This window comes from Myotis myotis, unplaced genomic scaffold (genome assembly GCF_014108235.1).
Source record: "Myotis myotis isolate mMyoMyo1 unplaced genomic scaffold, mMyoMyo1.p scaffold_m19_p_3, whole genome shotgun sequence".
Lineage (NCBI taxonomy): Eukaryota > Metazoa > Chordata > Mammalia > Chiroptera > Vespertilionidae > Myotis > Myotis myotis.
In genome coordinates this window covers 41318737-41337834 of record NW_023416335.1, presented here as the reverse complement: position 1 = coordinate 41337834, position 19098 = coordinate 41318737, and the positions used below count along the sequence as shown (strand labels likewise).

At 47.0% G+C, this 19098-nt stretch overlaps 1 protein-coding gene across 7 annotated transcripts in view; it reads right to left on the bottom strand.

The window, feature by feature from the left end:
* ABCC4 (ATP binding cassette subfamily C member 4) overlaps positions 1-17551 on the bottom strand; it is a 226675-nt gene extending 209124 nt beyond the window's left edge. For 3 of the 7 annotated variants that reach the window (XR_004965841.1, XR_004965842.1, XM_036297857.1), the window contains exon 1: positions 17050-17551. Coding sequence is in view for 4 of the 7 variants with exons in the window: in XM_036297857.1 (XP_036153750.1) it covers positions 17050-17123 (74 nt within the window). In the remaining 3 variants the exon portion in view is untranslated. Of the gene's footprint in view, positions 1-2995; positions 3020-17049 lie in introns of those variants that run through there. The other 4 variants (XM_036297851.1, XM_036297853.1, XM_036297856.1 and 1 more) reach the window with 3 other exon arrangements.
* Between the last annotated feature and the right edge of the window lie 1547 nt (positions 17552-19098).

The window sequence follows — 19098 nt, the reverse complement described above, 5'->3', positions numbered from 1 at the left end:
TTGCCCATCATGTAACAGGCACTTTTCTACATTCTAAGCCACAGATCAAGTCTCTTTAATGGACCTCACATCCGGGGAGGGAAGAGAGAGATAAGTAAGCTAAAAAAAAAAAAAACAAAAAAAAAAAACACAAGTTCAAAACAATGATATCCACAGGAAATAAAATAGGGAGATATGGCACCCTGGCCAGGTGGTTCAGTTAGTTGGACATTATCCCATACACCAAAAGGTGGAGGGTTTGATTCCCAGTCAAGGCACATACCTAATTGCACGTTTGATTCCAGGTCAGGGCACATACTCCAGCTGTGGGTTCAATCCCTGGTTGGGGCACATGAGGAGGGCAACTAATCGATATTTCTCTTTCTCCCTCTCTCTCCTTCTTCCTCTCTTTCTCTCTCTCTCTCTCTCTCTCTCTCTCTCTCAAATCAGTAAACCTATCCTCAGGTGAGGAAATAAATAATTAAATAAATGTAAATGTAAATACAGCCTATATAATAAAAGCCTAATATGCAAATTGTCCCCAACCAGGAGTTCCACAGTTCACTATGATGTGTGCTGACCACCAGGGGGCGGTGTGGAACGTGGCAGGCGTCAGCAACTACAGTGTGTCCACCGAGCTTGCTCTCACTCCCCCTGCTACCCTCCCCTGGGACGCCAGGGCTCGAACACCAGGGGTGTTCCGGGTGAGCCCGCTGCAACTACCAGGACCACAGGGGCTGGTTGGGCTTCCCATGGGTTCACTCAGGAGCCAGCCTGCGAGGCTGGTTGGGAGAGAGTGCGCTGCCCGCCTGGCTTCCATGCGGCACTGCTGGGCAGCCCAGAGGCCCATGCTGCTCCCCGGCCCACAGCATCCAGCCATGCTCACCACATCTCCGCATGGGACTTGGGCGCCATGACTCAGGCGGAGACGGGTACACGGGAGTCCGGGGGCCCAGGTGCTGCCCAGGGCCCAGAGGTCAGCTGGAACCTGTCCTTCCACGCAAGACGCTCGCACCTCGATTGCCGGCCAGGCCTAGGGATCGCACCCATGCACCAATTTCATGCACCGGGCCTCTAGTAAATAAATAAAATAGGGAGACATGGCTAACAGTAGGGGCAGCTACTTTAGATGGGGTGACAAGGCAGAGCTCCCAGAGGAGACCAGGTGTAGCCCAAGGCTCAAAAAACAAGAGCAGTCAGCATGTCCCAAGCAAATATATCAGCAAGCGCAGAAGCCCTAAGGCTAAAGCATTTACAGAAAAAGCCTGAAATGGGAAGTATTTCCCAGTAAATCAGCAGAGATAATAGAAGGAGATCCTGTAGATGGGACTGAATCAGGGAATCAGGGAGAGATGTCTGGGCTTCGGATCCTGGAGAAGAGCAAACTTGTCTAGTATCTTCCTCTCACCTCACAGGGTTAATAATAATTGAGGAATAAAAAAACTGGATCAGCTTGGAACTGGACTAAGATCACACAGCCGTTCATCAGCCAAGACAGCCACCTAGAGTGTGAGCTCACCTGAGGAACTGGCTTCCTCAGCCTCTGGTGGCCCTCTGAGCAGACCCCAAGGGTACAGAGAGCCACCAGGCCCCTCGGAGTCCTCAGCCCACTCTTTCTCCCTGCCCGCCCCAAAGCACTGGGGTCAGCTCATCATCTAAGCTAGCTAATGCGGTGAAGGGCTATGTCATCTCAGAGGCCTTCCAGCCTCTGCACCCAGGACTTCTCTGGTTCCTGGGAAGCTCACCAACGCCTCCTCACCTTGCTCTCCCTGCCTCACACCTCCCAAGCTAAGTGCTTACTCACAAGTGCCTTCGCTGGCTATACTCACACACACCTTCCTGACCCCTTTAGGTAAGGTCTCTCCAGCCACTCGAACTGGACCACAAATGAGAGACCTTCCCAGTGACTGTCAACATTCGCCCAGCTCTCGTAGCCCCGTAGACCAGTAGTCGGCAAACTGCGGCTCTTTGGCCCCTTGAGTGTGGCCACGAAGTTTCAATCACACTGTACGTGCGCGCCCGCACGTGGTGTTTTGTAGAAGAGCCACACTCAAGGCGCCGCAGTTTGCCGACCACTGCCGACCACTGCCGTAGACCAACCACCCAATACTCCCACCGCCTGGCCCGCCAGTTGTCACCTCAAGAACCAAGCACGCTCCCTGTAGCTTTCACAGCCATCATTCTTCCATACAAAGCACAGGTCAAGGGTTGTGTTGTGAGGATACCTGCTCAAGTGGGAATAGTAGTAATAGGTACTCACTAGTCAATACTCGATACACGTTTAGCAAATACTGACATCACCGTGTCCAGTGCCCGCCCGAGCATGCTCCATGGCTTGGGGGAGGGGCGCATTTTATGGAATGTGAATTTCAGCTCAGTTAGAGTGATAATGTTATTTTATTATCCGACTTCCCCAGGTACTCTTAGGAATACAATGGGGTGCTGTTAATGATTACAATGTGGTTAGGGGTGCAGTTAGAGCCACCTGGTACAGGTGAAAAGAAAAAAAATTTTTAACTTCTTGAGAAGAGCTCTACAACCTTGGGCAACAAAAAATTTTACTTATTACTGATTTCATATCAAATCAAGGTGTGTGTGTGTGTGTGTGTGTGTGTGTGTGTGCGCGCGCACGTGCACTTTACCCTTCGGGGACGGGGGGGGGGGGGGGGGGGGGGAGTGGAGGGAGGAAGGCTGCTACATCAAATCATTTCCTTCCCAAATAAAAAGACGAGTACAACACAGAGTCATGGCCTGTTAGGAGACACAGATACAATAAACACAACCCACCCACCCCCCCTTTTCTCTACAACCTAACCAAATGCCAAAATCCATCAGGAACCAGGGGACACTTCGGAAATAAAGACTGGGCCTGAACATCGACACCAGATTGCTAGTCCTAGAAAAAGAAACCCTCCACGGTGAGTGAGATATGCTTTTGGAGGTGCCCGTCTTAAGGTGTGTAAGGACAGGAAAATTTCTGCAGAAGCTAAAACACCATGTGGTTCCACAAGCACACCTGTTCCACGAAGCCGCTCCTGGGTCACACGGGCTCCTCCAGCAAACACATGTCTGATGTAACTCCCTCCTCCACCTTCCAAAGATCTTTGCAGGGGACTTCAACACGCCAGGCTGGGAATCAGAGAGCCCTGCCCCCCTCCACTTACTGAGTTGTTTTGCTCTGGGCTGGAAATTTAACCTCTGCACTTCCGTTCCCTCAGCTGGAGGCAATAACCTCGCTGCACCTGTTCGCTCAGCTGGAGGCAAGAAAGTGACGACTTGGCAAACTGCTTATAAATGTTAATCATGGACAGTAGCAGTCTACCTTGCTTATGGGTATTTGCATAGTAAGGTAGAAAACTGTTCAACAAAGTCTCAGGAGGTGCTGGAGTGGTCAGATGGCTGTGCCCAAGATAAGGGGGACACAGCCTCTGACTTCAGAGAGGGACGGGAGCTGGAAAAGATAGGGGGAGAGGAGCAAAGGCCTCCCCCTGAAAATCAACCAAAACCTTCAAAATCACCAAGTGTCACGATGTGTAGATTTTTGTGGAAACCAGTAAATGGGGCTGACTTTCTGAGGGGGAGCAGGGAGAGAAGAGAGTTCATGAGAACAGAGGAGATGGCAGAGAGAGGCCTGTGGAAGTGAGCAGAGAGCACAGAACAGGCAGGAAGTGTGGCCGGGATGTCAGGCCAAGCTGGCCAGCTCCGTGGAGCCGAGCCGCAGGGCCCAGGTGAGGTGGCTGCCTGGTTTCCTGCCCTGTGGCCACCACCCTGGAAGGACACGCAGACTCGCTCATGCCCGCGTTCTGCACATGCTTGGCAGGCTCATCCTTCAACAAACAAGGTGCTGCATCAGTGTTCATGTCCACCTTTTACTTCCTTAAAATGCTTGCCAGGAATTCAATCTAAATATGTGAGAGGGAGAAAAACCACAAAACTTAGGCTTTGAACCAGATCTCTGTGTGGCCCTGGGCTAGTTTTCCACATGTCACCACTTCTTAAAGTGAAACTTTCCAAGAGAATTAGCCTAAGGTGACAGGGAATCAGGAGGCTGAGCTGCTCAGTTGCCCCGCAGAATCCAGTTTAACTGGCACAACCCTCACCCGCCTCGCACACTGCCTTTTCCATGACCCTACGACATTCAGTAGTAGCTGCTGTTTTCTCATTTTGTCTGCCCTCAATAGAACCGTCAATTCCCAGAAATGAAAGGTCATTAAAGTCCCCTTTCTATGTTTGTGAGTGGGCTCCTCGGTAGGGTTCCTTCCTGTTGCACCTCATCCTTCCTGGAAAGGTTTCTTAGAAAATGTGCCTGGGGCTACAGGAAAGGAATCCCTCCCCCCGAGGAACACAGCCTGACGGAATTTCCCTTCCAAAGACTTCAATTAACTCTCTGAGTGGCTCCTAGCGGAGATTACCAAAACCCACTGGAGGGACTGATTTTCTCTTTCAAAGTTTTGTCTTAAGGAAAAACTTGGACTACATTATATTCTAAATGGGGAGAGGAAAGGCGAGTGAGTTTGCCTGAGAGAACAATAAAGCCATCTTTTTTATATTTTTATTTTTTTGGCTATTAATACAAGATACACTGAAGACTTGTATGGGGTTTTCCCAAAAAGCAAAATAATGTGGTAAATTTGCATAGAGACTGTCAAAGCGAAAGTTCAAAGCATGAGTCTGAGTTACCTCATAGCCTGAAAGAACAGAACAGCTTACACTGGACAGCCTGATGCCAAAGACGCGCCCACCTGGTGCTGGGGAACCAGCAGCAACAATGAGTAATCCATTTCAATAGCAGGAATTCTACGTGGGACGCCCAGACTGCCTGGCCAGGGACAGACGCTCTCCTCCTAAGCAAAGCACTCTGAAGGGTTCATGGGGATTGGGGTTCCACCTCTGAAGAGTTTTAGGGATTTTCCTGAATTCAATTCAAAAAATGAGGAGACAGGTCTATAATGAGGTCGACTAGAGGCGATCAGAATCCTTGGGAAGTTCAGTCTAATAGAGGACAAACTACAATACAGAGCAGCTCTGAACCATGGCAACCAGTGGCACCAACTCCCACAAAGACTTCTAGGGGCCACGTGGGGGTTTTAGCTGCTTGGGCTACGTAATAAAGTGCTACAGTTGGGGGCACTTAAACAGCAGAAATCTATTCTCACAACTCCAGTTCCACAGGCTAGAAGTGTGCGATCAAGGGCCAGGTATGGAGAGGGAAGTTGCCAGGAGGAGCTGTCTTAAGCAGCTTCAGCCACATTGCTCTGGCAGATGTACTAGTCATAATATCACCTTACAATTTTCAAAGGGCTTCCACCAACAGACCCTGTTCTTGGTATGAATTATACTTCTCTTTGCTGCTTTCATTTTTCTTAATTTCTGTGGGACGGTTACTAACAGGTCACTTCTCCATTCACCAGAGATGGATGTTACACATTGCACTATTTCCTCATCAAGCTCTGCCGACTTGCCCTGCTTGGTTCTAAGTGGGAAAGGAAAATAAGTGCATAGAACTTTATTCATTGTTTACACTTAAAATATAATTTTTGGAATACACCATGAGTAGGTTTAATCTTCCCAACTTGTAGAAGAGGATACTGAAGCCCTGAGGGGTTAAGTGTCTGGCCTGCGGTCACAGCTAACAAGTGCAAGATCATGGACTAGGACTTGGATCTTCTGGCTCCAGTCTGAAGCTCTCTCCATTATACCCAGCTTGCTCCTATCTGAAGTACAGGTGTCAGCAATTCCAAATTAGGAAAGGGGCTACTAAAAGGGTCCAAAGAGGAGTACCCCCATGATCCCTGCACAAAGCAAGCCCCCTTCCTCCCCGATCATTTGCTGAGTCCCCATAGGGATGAATAAGCCCCACTGTGCCAGCTGGTCTCATGCTTTGAGAGGAACCTGAAAAGACTAAAGCAGTAACTTAAATGCCTGAATACACCTATTAAGTGCAAGATGCTCGGCTAGGTGCTGAGAGGTAAAGATGTAAAAGACAATGGTTTCTGCCTTCAAAGAGCTGGCAACTTAGTGTGTTTTTTAAAAAGTCACATGAATAAATACACTTGATCATTTAAAACAAAAACATAATAAAAGAGTGAATTTTGCAGTAATCCCCACTGTACCCATTTGCTGAGGGCCGAATACGTAGCAGTCACTTATAGGTACTATGCCAGGTAACATGCATTAAGAATGCATTATCTGTTTTACAGATGAACAAACTGTGTTGCTCAATGAATACTCAAAATTCGTGTAAATGCCACTTTCAGATTCTGTGACAATGAAACCCTGCCGGAAGCCGGTCCATCCTTGCTGCTTGATACAGTTGCTGCAGGGAAGAAACATCTGCACAGCATATGTTTCAAGGGACCTGGCGTATATGGCATACTGTTCTTAATATGTTTGCTCCCCTTCTTGGTGCTATGTGTTTTAACCAAGGTCACCTCTCCAAGAAAGATTGTTTCCCCAGGTAGGGATTTTTCCCTGAAGTTAGGGAGGGAATAAAACCCCTTAACTAAGTGCCAGGCGGGTAGTTAATCGTTTTAACTACGAACAATCACGCTTAAGCTACATAATCTTTACTCCCTGGAATGGAGATAAGAAACGCCCTAACCTTTGGAATAGAAATTGACAGGATTAAAATCAACTGGTATAAATACAGATGTAACAAGACAATAAAACACAGAACCTGGTGACAGAACCTGGCTGGAGATCCTGGATAGAACCAGGCGAGAGAACCCAACCTTGCTGGTCAACTGAACGCTGCCTCCGTGTCCTTCATTCTTCACTGACTCCGTCCACACCTTGGGGAACCCCTGGACCTGCTGGGGCTGAACCCCAACTAGACCCCTCCAGGCCCAGCCTAAAGTTCTAAGCCACAGATAAATCTCCCTTTTAACAATTTAAAACAGGACAGACACCACTCATACCATCAAAAAAGATACGGGAAGGAGAGGAAAGAGAGGAAGGGGAGGAAGGGGAGAAGGGTGTACAGGCAGTCCTCCACGTATGTCATTTCATGGTTACGTCGCCATCTCCCATTTTTGTCTAAAAAAAAAAAAGTTCTGTCATTTTGACGTATGTACATATGTGCTTTATGTTTTTTATTATTTATTTACCACATGTAAAGGTCAGGAATTGTTATCTTTCTTTTAAATTTTTTTTACTGTTTCACTTCATTACTGCTGTGTATGTGCTCCATGTGAGTGACGTAGGTGCTTATGTAGGTGGGTTCCGACTTACGGCGAAAATCACGTTACATTGCACCGTAGGAACGGATCTCCGACGTAACCCAAGGACCTACTGTACACTGCCTAGCTGAAGAACCCTTCAACAGGAGACATTAAAAGAAGTAGCCAATTAGGTTTATGACATAATCTGTCACATCTTGGCCAATAAAACACACTAATAAAAGTCTGCAAATAAAAGCAGTTTATTAGGTGAGCAATTTTATATTCACGAGCTTTTAATTGACAAGTGTGAGATTTCCACTCAATTACCCTCATAAACTCAATGAATCTAGGCATCCTTGTCTGACCAGGATAGGACATAAAACAGTGACATGGAGGCTGAAGCTCATGCTCTGTAATTTGTCAGACCTGACTCATTCCAGAGCTCCATGTCCTACTGGGTAAAATGAGGACAATGCCAGCTGCCACAAGAGGTTACCACAGGACCCAAGGACCTGGTATCTTTAAGATATCTGCACAGGACAATAGGGATGAGTAAGCCCCACTGTGCTTATCCTTGGAGAGGGATCAGAAAAGGGGATAAGGACAGTTCAGAACCTTGGCCAGAAAAATGGAAATATGCACAGAAATGTGTTTCATTTTTATTCAGGGTTCTTAGTCTTCATTGTGCATTGCATAGGAAACCTTTTAAAAATACTGATGCCAGCCCTAGCTGGTGTGGCTTAGTGGATAGAGCATTAGCCTGCAGACTGAAGGGTCCTGGGTTCGATTACAATCAAGGGCACATGCCTGGGTTTCGGGCTCGATCCCCATAGGGGGCATATAGGAGGCAGCTGATCAGATTCTCTCTCATTGATGTTTCTCTCTCTCCTTCTCCCTCTCTGAAATCAATAAAAATATATTTTTAAAAAATGAAATAAATAAATAAATACTGATGGCAGCACTCTACTCCCAGAGATGATTCAAACTGGTGTATGAAGGAATCAGGCGCTCGAATTTTAGGGCAGCCCAAGTAAAATTCAATCATAGTGAAGGCTGAGAAACTTCTGTGTATTAACTAATTAGAACTTAAGACAAAATAGAGCTAGCAAGCTTAAAAGAAATCATACCCGTCAATCGCTTGAAGGAGGCAGTTTGTGAGTACATTTAGGAAAGACGGCACCAAGAGCCAGCTTGTGTTCATTAAGAGTAAATCATGCCAAACTGACCTCAATTTTTTTGTAGAGTTTCAGAATGACTGCTCAATAGATACAAACACCTCTGGACTCCCATAAGACAGATGGCACGACCTCTCCCAACACCTGTAGACAAATTAATCTACTGCCCACTGGGTTCATTAGCAGATCAGCCACAACTTAGAAGACAGCTCCAGGGCCAGCCCTTCCTAGTGGTCAGACTGCAAAACCACTCAAATAACTTTCAATAGGCAACAATGAGATGCTAAACTTTGACATCAACAAAATGAACTTAAATAGGGAAAAAAGAGTAGTTTGGGGATACACCCCACACACAGTGAGGTCAGTTGACTGTGTGTCCAAAATATCTCCACTGCTGCTGATGCCCAAATTTTATTTCCAGCACAGACTTCTTCCCTGCCGATTCATGACCAATTGCCTACTCAACCTCTCCCCTTGAATGTGTAGCAGGCATCTCAAACTCAATGTGGCCAAAACCAAACTCCTGGAATTCTCCAACCCGTTCCTCCTACAGGCTTCAGCATCTCATCTAACAGTAACTCCCTCCTTGCTCAGGCCAAACCCATAGAGACAACTTGGACTCTCTTCTCAAGTCCCACACTCTATCTAGCACCAAAGATGCTCAGCTTCACCTTCAAATAAGCTCTTCTTCACCACTGCCCTCCTACCATCCTGGTCAAAGTCACTATCATCAGTCGCCTGAACTGCCGTGAAATCTCCTGCCAGTCTCCCTGCAGCTATGTGCTCATGATTTTCCTGACTTTAGTCCAGCCTCAACACAGCTACCAGATTGATCTTACTAAATCCTTAGCAGACTATGTTACCTCTCTTCTGAAAAGTGGTCCCACTTGGCCAACAAGGTCCTCAAAATCTCTTCTTGAATTGGCCATCCCCTCACCTTCTTGCTCACCTTCTCTGTGAAGCTCTCGCTGGCCACCCTGCCTACAACTGCCATCTCCCTTCCCAGTACATACACTCACTCCTAACCCCTTTCCCTGCCTTATTTCTTCTCCTTATAACTCATAACTGACATACTACAATTTACTCATTCATTTTATTTAGTGTTTCTTTTAATATATTTTTACTGATTTCAGAGAGGAAGGGAGAGGGAGAAAGAGAGACACATCAATGAGAATCACTGATCAGCTGCTTCCCACATGCCCCCTACTGGGGATCTAGCCAAAACCTGGGCATGTGCCTTGATTGGGAATCAAACCGTGACCTCCTGGTTCATGGGTCAACACTCAACCATTGAGCCACACCGGCCAGGCTTGTTTAATGTTTCTCTCACTAGAACAGCGGTCACCAACCTTTCGGACCTCACGGGCCACCAATGGTCCACAGACCACTGGTTGTCGACCGCTGCACTAGAATTTAAGTCCCATGAAGGGAGGGACTGAAAGGGTTAAGGCTGCCTATCACTACTTGAGCCAATTAAGCAGAGACAGGTTTGAATCATATATGAGCATTTTATTTTCCAGTATTGCCCGCAATATGAGAAAGGTCATCCACAAAAATCTCTCTGCAATCCCCGCCCCCCATTAAGCCAGCTGCTTATATTGGGTAGGATAAAGATTACATGTGGAGCCCTGGCTGGTTTGGCTCAGTAGATAGAGTGTCAGCCTGGGGACTGAAGGGTCCCGGGTTCGATTCTGGTCAAGGGCACGTACCTTGGTTGCACGTACCTTGTTTCTCTGTCTCTCCCTCTCCTACTCTCTCTAAAAAAATCAATGGAAAAATATCCTTGAAAAAGGATTAACTAAAAAATAAATAAATAAAGCTTTAAAAAAGAAAGATTACATGGGGAGAGGTAAAAGGAGTAGGAATGAGTATGCAAAATGGGTACGACAGGTACGGGGAAGTAGGCAATGTGGGCTGAGGCGGACTCCATTGTTTGGGCAAACAGGTTGTTAATCTTTCCATGATAACAGGCAGTTAGTTCTCAGTGAGAGTGGACCTCATTCAAGGTTGACTCCCAGGTCCAAGGTTGACTCCCCGGTCCCAGGGGCACACAACTCCCGGCCAGGTTAGAATGTAATAAGAACAAAACAATCAAGGTTAACGGAGCACCATTACTATTTCTTTTAATATAGCTAGTCCCCAGTATTCTACTTCTGCCCCTAACATAATGGCCCTGAAAAAGCAGAATAGTTACAAGATCTGCCTCACCTCATCAGAAAGGTCCAATTGTGTGAGGAATGATGAAAGATGAGGTTTGGAAAGCAAATTCTGCAGGATCCCGAATGCCGCTTAGAGATTTACTCTTGAGTGTAGCAAGAAGTTGTTAAGCAGGAGGATGGCACGGACTTTTAAGAGAAAGACCAGTAGCAGTAAGACCCACTGAAAGGACCAGAATCCAACAGTGTAAGCTGAGGTGGGAGCAGGGGCATGTTTGAAGTTGAATCAATAGGATTTGATGTCAGCAGATGAGGGTGAAGAGGACCTGACAGGTTCACATCTTAAGAACTGGGTGGATAGTGATGCTAAAATCCCACAAGGCAATTCAGAAGGCAGCATAATAAACACAGGAAAGCATTCTTCAGATGCATGCATATGCAAAGGGCATATCCATTCACTGACATGACTTTTAAATGTCTCCTGGATAAAAGCCAGCACATTCACTTTTTTGTTCGGTCAACCAGCATTTACACTGCTGGCTTCCATGTGTGCTCAGGATATGCGTGGAATCCCAGCCGGACCTTGTGACTGCCTAAGTATGTGGCTCCTGACTACTTGCCCAGCCTCTCTAGACCTGCATTTCCTCATTTATGAACTAAGTATTTCACAAGATGCCTGGCTCATAGGATTGCTTGAGGACTCAATGAGACAATAAATGTAAAACAGTGAGCAAAATTCTGAGCCCAGAGAAAGCATTATTCAAAAGATGTTAATGATTATCAGCACTGTTATCTAAACAGATCCATCTCTGAGGACTACCTGCCAGCCTAAGTGCCCTTAAGTAACTTACAACACAGATTCCACACATCCCACCCAGACCTGCCACATCCAGGATAATCTGGGGGGGATGGAAACAGGTCCGCGCCTGCATTATTAACAGCATCAGTGAATACTGCTGAAGTATATAAACATGAGTTTTAATATCTGAAGAAAGTATTAAGCTTAACCTCAGCTGACTTCCATTTTCAGTTATTTCTATGTAGGTACATAATACAGGTATACCCAGAGACACTACCGGTTTGGTTCCAAACCACTATGATAGTGAGCCATAATCTTTTTTGTTGGCAGAAGGTCTTGTCTTCAATTTATTAAAAAAAAAAAAATGCAACATCTGGGAAGCGCAATAAAGGGAAGCTCAAAAAAACAACAACACAGGGTACACCTGTTCCGATAAAGAGAACTCATAAGGCTTAATCTTTAAATGGATCTAACACTTATCTTCCTGTCTTCAGATATCCCCCGGGCCATACGAGGCCTTCACTCTGGGCTGGAGTTAATTTACGATCACCTCCATTCTTCCAATTTTAAGGCTCAGAGATCACTTGCAGGTAGCCACACAGAATTAGCAGCACTGAAGATAAGACCTGAGTCCAACCTGTTCCAAAGCCCAGACTTTCCCACTGCCTATACTGGCATCTACCTCGAAGCCAGCGGTTCTCAACCTGTGGGTCGCGACCCCTTTGGGGGTCGAATGACCCTTTCACAGGGGTCGCCTAAGACCATTGGAAAACACATATATAATTACATATTGTTTTTGTGATTAATCACTATGCTTTAATTCTGTTCAATTTGTAACAATGAAATTGGGGGTCACCACAGGGTCACGGCATTAGGAAGGTTGAGAACCACTGCTCTAAGTTATTCACCAATACAAAAACACAAAATATCTGCAGGGGCTTGGAGCTCACACGAAGAGGAAACCCACAAAAGCATCCTCGTGGTAAAAAGGACAGCGTTCTCAGGACCCACTGAAGAGTGGCAGGTGTGACATAGGATGAAGGCTCAAACACACACACACACACACACACACACACACACACACATCAAGAATAGCCCTAGCTGGCTTGGTTCAGTGGATAGAGCGTTGGCCTGCGGACTGAAAGGTTCTGGGTTCGAGTCTGGTCAAGGGCACATGCCTGGGTTGCAGATTTGATCCCCAGTGGGGGGTGTGCAAGAGGCAACCAATCAATGATTCACTCTCATCATTGATGTTTCTATCTCTCTGTCCCTCTCCCATCTTCTCTGAAATCAATAAAAATATTTAAAAGAAAGAAAAAAAGGAATAAACCACAGGCCCTAGCTGGTTTGGCCAGTGGACAGAGCATCGGCCTGCAGACCAAAGGGTCACAGTTCAATTCCCGTCAAGGACACACACCTCGGTTGCAGGCTCCTCTCTGGCCTGGGCTCTGGTCAGGGCGCTGTGAGAGACAACCAATCCATGTGTTTCTCTCACATTGATTTCTCTATCTTTTCCTCTCTCTTCCACTCTCTCTAAAAATCAGGGGAAAAATATCCTCGGGTGCAGATTGAAAAAAAAAAAAGGGAGAAGAAACCATGGGGGCTGACTGGCATTGCTCAGAGCGTCGACCTATGAACCAGGAGGTCACCAGTTTGATTCCCAGTCAGGGCACATGCAGGCTCAACCCCAGTAGGGGTTATGCAGGAGGCAGCCGGTCAATGATTCTCTCTCATCATTGATGTTCCTAACTTTCCCTCTCCCTTCCTCTCTGAAATCAATAAAAACATATTTGATTTTTTAAAAGAAGAATAACCCATAGGAGATACTTATAAAATTTGTTACGTTGTTTATATCACTGCAGGGACTTAGTAGGGACTTAGTAGTAAATTTCAATACACCTCTGGGAGGTTCTACATCTTGTTTGCCAAAACTCATCAAATTAAACCTTAAGAAAGGGGAACAGGCTAAGGCCAGAGAACGAGCCCTGGAAAGCTCCCCCAGCCTCCATCTACCTTTGGATTTCCAACTGTTAATAAAGAGCAAGATTAACATGAGGTATTCTGAAAATGGTGCAAGAATCCTAGTTTAAAATTAAACATTTCTATGCATTCACAATCAATATATAGAGGGCTGAATACAACCAACCTCTCTAAGCCACGCTAGCACTCAGCCATTTGCATTTCTCCCTCATGTCATCAGCTTTCTCTGAGAAGAGTCTCCAGGGAGTGTGTCCTGACTCCAGCGGCAGCCTCCACAGCAGCATTCGCTTTCCTGAGCCAGCTTCCGGGGAGGGAGCCTTTAACCACTCTGGTTTGCCCGAGGCATCTGGCCCAAGCCCTCCTAAACCCCCATCTCTGGGAACAGGTCCTGCCTTGCTACTCCCCAACCTGCTGACCTCTGGGATAAGGGTGGACAGAAAAATACAGAGCACAGAGCACACACACACTCACGCACAGGTTGCCCAGTAGGGGAGAGGGCTATCACCAGGGAGTCTCAGGGGAATGGGCAATCTAGTGCCCAGCTAGACACAATTCACGAGCTTTGCCACTTATTTCCAAGAATAGGGAAGAGGAAGAATTATTCAATAAACCATGATGGGAAAATGAGCTGTTTTGGGGGGAAGGGGAGCGGGGCCTATTTCATATCAAACAGTAAAAGAAGTTCCAGGTGCCTCTATTGTTAGAAATGATGCAAGAAAACTAAAAATGCTCATGGAGATTTAGATGGTGCTGAGATTTTTAAGAACATTAGAAAAGCTCAGTTTAATGAATGATATATAAATTTTAAAATATCTGAACTAAATTAAGAGACAAATGAAAATCTGAAAAAAATATTATAAGCCCTATTACAAGTTATGTCAAAACATAAGTGCCTCATAGGAAAAAAATCTGTTCATGGACAATTGAAAGAAACACGGATAAATGGGTCAATAGACATAAAAAACAGTTCCACCACTATAATTCAAATAAATTCACATTAAAACTAGTATCTTTAACCTTTCTACCTAGAAAAATAATTTGTGTATTCAAAGTTGACAATGAGTGGTTTAAGCACATTGATAAATTGGTCAAATCCTGTTAGAAAACAATTTGGCTTTCCACCAGTTGCTCTACTTTTAAAAATATAGAAAAAAGGAAAGATGCACAAAAATATGAACATGGATGTACATTACATCATCGTACACAGAAACAAACTGTGTTCAACCAAAAGTGAAAGACTGCATAAACTACAAACTTTAAATAGCATATTTTGAAGATTAATGCCATAAAGAAATGTTAACCATAGGGAATTAAGGGATCAGGATCCAAACCAGTTTTACAGAAAAGATGTGTGCACCCACAGGTGTGCTTAAAGAGGTTTAAAGAGAAGACTTAAGAGACCGCCAAAACATCAGCACCTGTACTAGGCTAAACAGAAGTAAGTCATCCTTTCCCTTTCTTCTTTTTCTATAGTTCGGAATTTTTTTGTTGTTGTTGTTACCTTCTAGTAGGTTTTTTGGAATTTCTTGCAGAAATAGAAAAAAATACATTCTTTTAGAAAATCCACAACAATTACCAATAGCCAATAATGTACAATTCCTCTTAGACCCCAAGCCCAAATGTGCTGTGAAAACACCAAAACCCTGGTTAAGTCATCTGCATAAAAGTCAGTGAGCTCCATATTGGTGTCTTTCAGATAAGTAGCTGCAAGTTTACAAGTTTAGAAAGCAGGTGAAATTTGAAAAGCTGAAAACTTGGTTGTTGTTCTCTTCAAGGTGGGCCTTGTCTCCAGACAGCACTTCCTCCTGGCTGGGCTCATTTCAGCTTTCAGGCCTGCAGCCAGAGGGGCACACAAGAAAATCACTAAGGTGCCCCAGACTTTAAAATTCCTCAAACTGCAGAAGGTAAATCAAGACAGGATGGCAACTGTGGTCAACAACTGACTTCACAAACACCTGCCCTTTTTTAAACTGGAATGACACTGGAATGACAATGGAGGAGCGGCTTAAAACAGTCAGTCTCAACTTTCCAGGAGAATTACCTGGGGTGCTAGTTTAGGTAAACGCTAACCCCCAGAGTTTCCAATTTTACAGAATTGCTGTGGAATGGGTGCTGGAGAACTTGCATTTCTAACAAAGCTCCCTGGTGATGTGGATGAGGCAGATGTGGATGCCATACCTTGAGAACAGTTGCCCTAAAGGAAGGTAACAGATGTTTCCTATGGCCCAACCACCTCACAACTCCAGTCTATAAGAACAACAGTGAGTTCAGAATGGCCTTCTCCATGGATTTAAGAGCCAACAGAAGCGGCTCAGCACAGCGGTTTGGAACACAGGCCAGTGCACCAGGCTGCCTGGTTTGGGATGCTGCTCCACCACGTACTAGCTATGTGATCCTGGGCAACTCACTCAACCTCTCTGCTTCAGGGCCTTCAGGAGGAAAACAGATAATTGCTCCTTCCCCTCCAGGAGGGAAACCAGAATGGATGCCTACTCAAGTCATTCATGAGAAGTCCTCACCACCTTCCCATATCCATGTACAAACATTTCCAAAATCCACAAATAGGAAGCGCTTCCACAGCGCCTTGCCCTGCCTGAAGTTACGGAGATGTTTGCCTCCTTCATTATAATTTATAATAAGCAGACATAGCCTTCTTCCCCTTTCATGTAGAGAAGGGTACCAAACAGCCAAGGTCTGTTCCACACATGCTGAATACACAGCAATTAAAGCCCGTGCAGGAGGATCCCCTTGGAATCTCTTAGAATATGGGGGAAAGGTGAAAGGAGGGTTAGGGTCGAGAAACAAAAGATCTAACCATCAACCAAATGTGATTCAAGTCCAAGGGTTCAGGCCCACCTCGTTCCCAGTGCCAGCTCCTAGACATAAAACTTAAAGAGCATCACCTCTGTGGGCCAACTTTCACCGATGTGTTTCCACCCAGCTCAAGGGCCTTTCAGTGGTTTTAGGACCATAGGGCTCCCGAGAAGAACTATCTGCATCAAGACCCTGAATTGCTTCCCTAGAGGCTAGAGATCCCTATAAAACCTACCCCGTTGTAGACCTCAAAGGTGCAAGTGGATATATTCGCAATAGGAAAGGGGCTGGTCAAGGACGTGCTCCAGTCATGGCTATGTGTGTCCCAGGCAAAAGAAAGCCGTGTTCAAGTGTCTCCATTCATGAAATAAATAATAAAGCGCTGTTAACCCACAGGAAATCTGCCACAACTAAGTACTAGGACACCCAGTGTGACACAGACATGAAGAGAGAGCGAGGGTAAGAGACAGACACGGTCCGGACACAGAGGGAGCCGGTGGAGTCGGAACTCGGCGGCACGTAAGGAATATCGGAAGAGGTGGGGACACTGTTGGGAGATGGCAGTGGTCCAGGGCACTAATTTGGCTTCGGTTGCAGTGAGACCAAGCAAGCTATTCATAAGCTGCTGGCTTAGAAAGAAAGAAAACAAAGGGTGCAGCTTTAGTTCAGAAGTGCAAATCCCTGAGCCTCGGAGGGAAGCCGAGTACGGTTGGCGGGCTGGAGAGATGCAGTCTGTTCTCCCGCGGGGCTACCTCCTCCTCCCCGGCGAGCGGCGCGGCAGGGAGCCCCAGCGGCCCCACCAGCAGGACTCCGGGTCCCCCTCCGGGGCCTGCTCCCGCCCGCCCCGCTCGCCGGGGAGCACGCGGCCGGCGTGGGGCGGCCCGATCGCAGCCAGAAGGAAAGCGCTCCCTGGTTCAGACCGGGTCCCCACCCCCAAAGCCGGGCGCACGCGGCGGCGGGATGACAGGCGCGGGCGGGGCGCTCACCAGAAGAACACGCGCGAGCAGAGGTTGGCGTTCTGCAGCGGGTTGGGCTTCACCTCCGTGTACACCGGCAACATCTTGCCGGCCGCGCGGCCGCGGGCCGGGGTGGCGCTGCTCCGGCGGCGGTGTGTCCCCGCTGCTCCCCGAGCCGCCGGCAGGGATGCTGGAGCTCCGGCCGCCTCCGCTCGGCTCCAGCCTCCAAATCACCCGCTTCCGGGAGGAGAGCCCGGCGGCCCGCCCCGTCCCCGCCTCCAGCGCCGGGGCCGCTGCTGCCGCTGCAGCTGCTGCCGTCGCCAACGCCCCCGCCCGGAGCCGGGAGTCGGGAGCAGCGAGGCGAAGGGTCCACGCGAGGAGCGGGAGGCCGGGCGGACGCTGCCGGGGGCCACGCGCTGATGCGAGGCGAGGCCGGGGCGCTGTTGGATGGAGATGGTAGGGGGACCACGGGCCCTGGGCCCCGGTACCAGAGGCCCACGTGCTCACACCTGGTCGCAAACTTTACGCAGTTTGTGCTCCGACCTTAAGGCACCAGCTAAGCAGAGAAGGGAGGCGCCGGCTCTGCCCGCCCCCGCCGCTCAGAAACGCCCCCTCGGCTGCGGTTTCGGAAGACCTGCAGAAAGCTGCCAGCTGCCCTCTTTGGGACCGAACAAAGGTGCCGTGGGAGGTCCTCCAACATGAGAGCGAATATTTGACCTGGACAACAGCAGGGTTTAGCACAGATTCTCTTTGTAGAGCCGCAACACCTAAACAAAGGTAACAAGATTAGAAGAACTCAGAATTTGGAAGATGAAAGCGTGCTGTCATCTCACATGTTGCATTATGCTGAGGGCCTCTGTGAGCTTTTTGCTGCCCTCTTAGATTGGGAAAGGAATATGGGGAGAGAGAGAGAGTGCATTGTGGGTGAAAAGGGGCTTACATGCGAACCTGACAAGCTCAGGGAAGGCCTGTGTGGTGGCCTTGCAACCTCGGAGACCTAAAGTAACCACAAAGGATGGTCTGAAATTAAAATTCTTATAGTTAAAAAGTCTGTGGTGGGTAGTCAGGTCCTAGGCCAGTGTCTTCCCTGACAAAGATCAACTTTGACCTTAACTGAGCCTATTGTCTTTTTGCATCTACTATAACAAACCTTTGGAAAGTCAAGGTAACTTCCCCTTTCTCCCCCCTCCCACACCCCTGACCCCCACAGGGCACAATGCACCAGGGCAGAGACCACAAATTTCCTCATTGCTACTGTTATCCTGTTAATTGTTGACTGTTACCTAATCTGTACCCACCTATGTAAAAGAAATTTGTGTCCATCATTTTACTTTTTTAAATTTATTTATTTTTTTATTTCAGAGAGGAAAGGAGAGGGAAAGATAGAAACATCAATGATGAAAATCATTGATCGGCTGCCTCCTGCACACCCCACACTGGGGATTGAGCCTGCAACCCGGGTGTGTGCCCTCACTGGTAATGGAACTGTGACTTCCTGATTCATAGATCGAGACTCAACCACTTGAACCACTCCGGCTTTTTATCCAATCCCAGAGGTCTTTGCTTTCTCATGCCTCCCTAATCCATTGCCAATGGATTTCATCTTCCAAAAGCATGCTTTCATCTTCCAAATTCTGAGTTCTTCTAATCTTGTTACCTTTGTTTAGGTGTTTCAGCTCTACAAAGAGAATCTGTGCTAAACCCTGCTGTTGTCCAAGTCAAATATTCACTCTCAGGTTGGAGGACCTCAAACAATGGAACACTGCTGCTATAAAAAAAAAAAAAAAAAGGAACTTTTACCATTTGCAACAGCATGGATGGGCATGGAGCACATTATGCTAAGTGAAATAAGCCAGTCAGAGAAAGATAAATTTCACATGATCTCACTCATATGTGGGATATAATGAACAACAACATAAACTGATGAAGAAAAATAGATCCAGGGACCAAGAAACACAGATCAGACCGTCCAACCTCAAGAAAAGGCAGGAGGGGGGAGTGTAAGTTATCAACCAAAGGACTTGTATGCATGCATATTAGCATAACAAATGGACAGGAACACTGGGGAGGTGGGGGCTT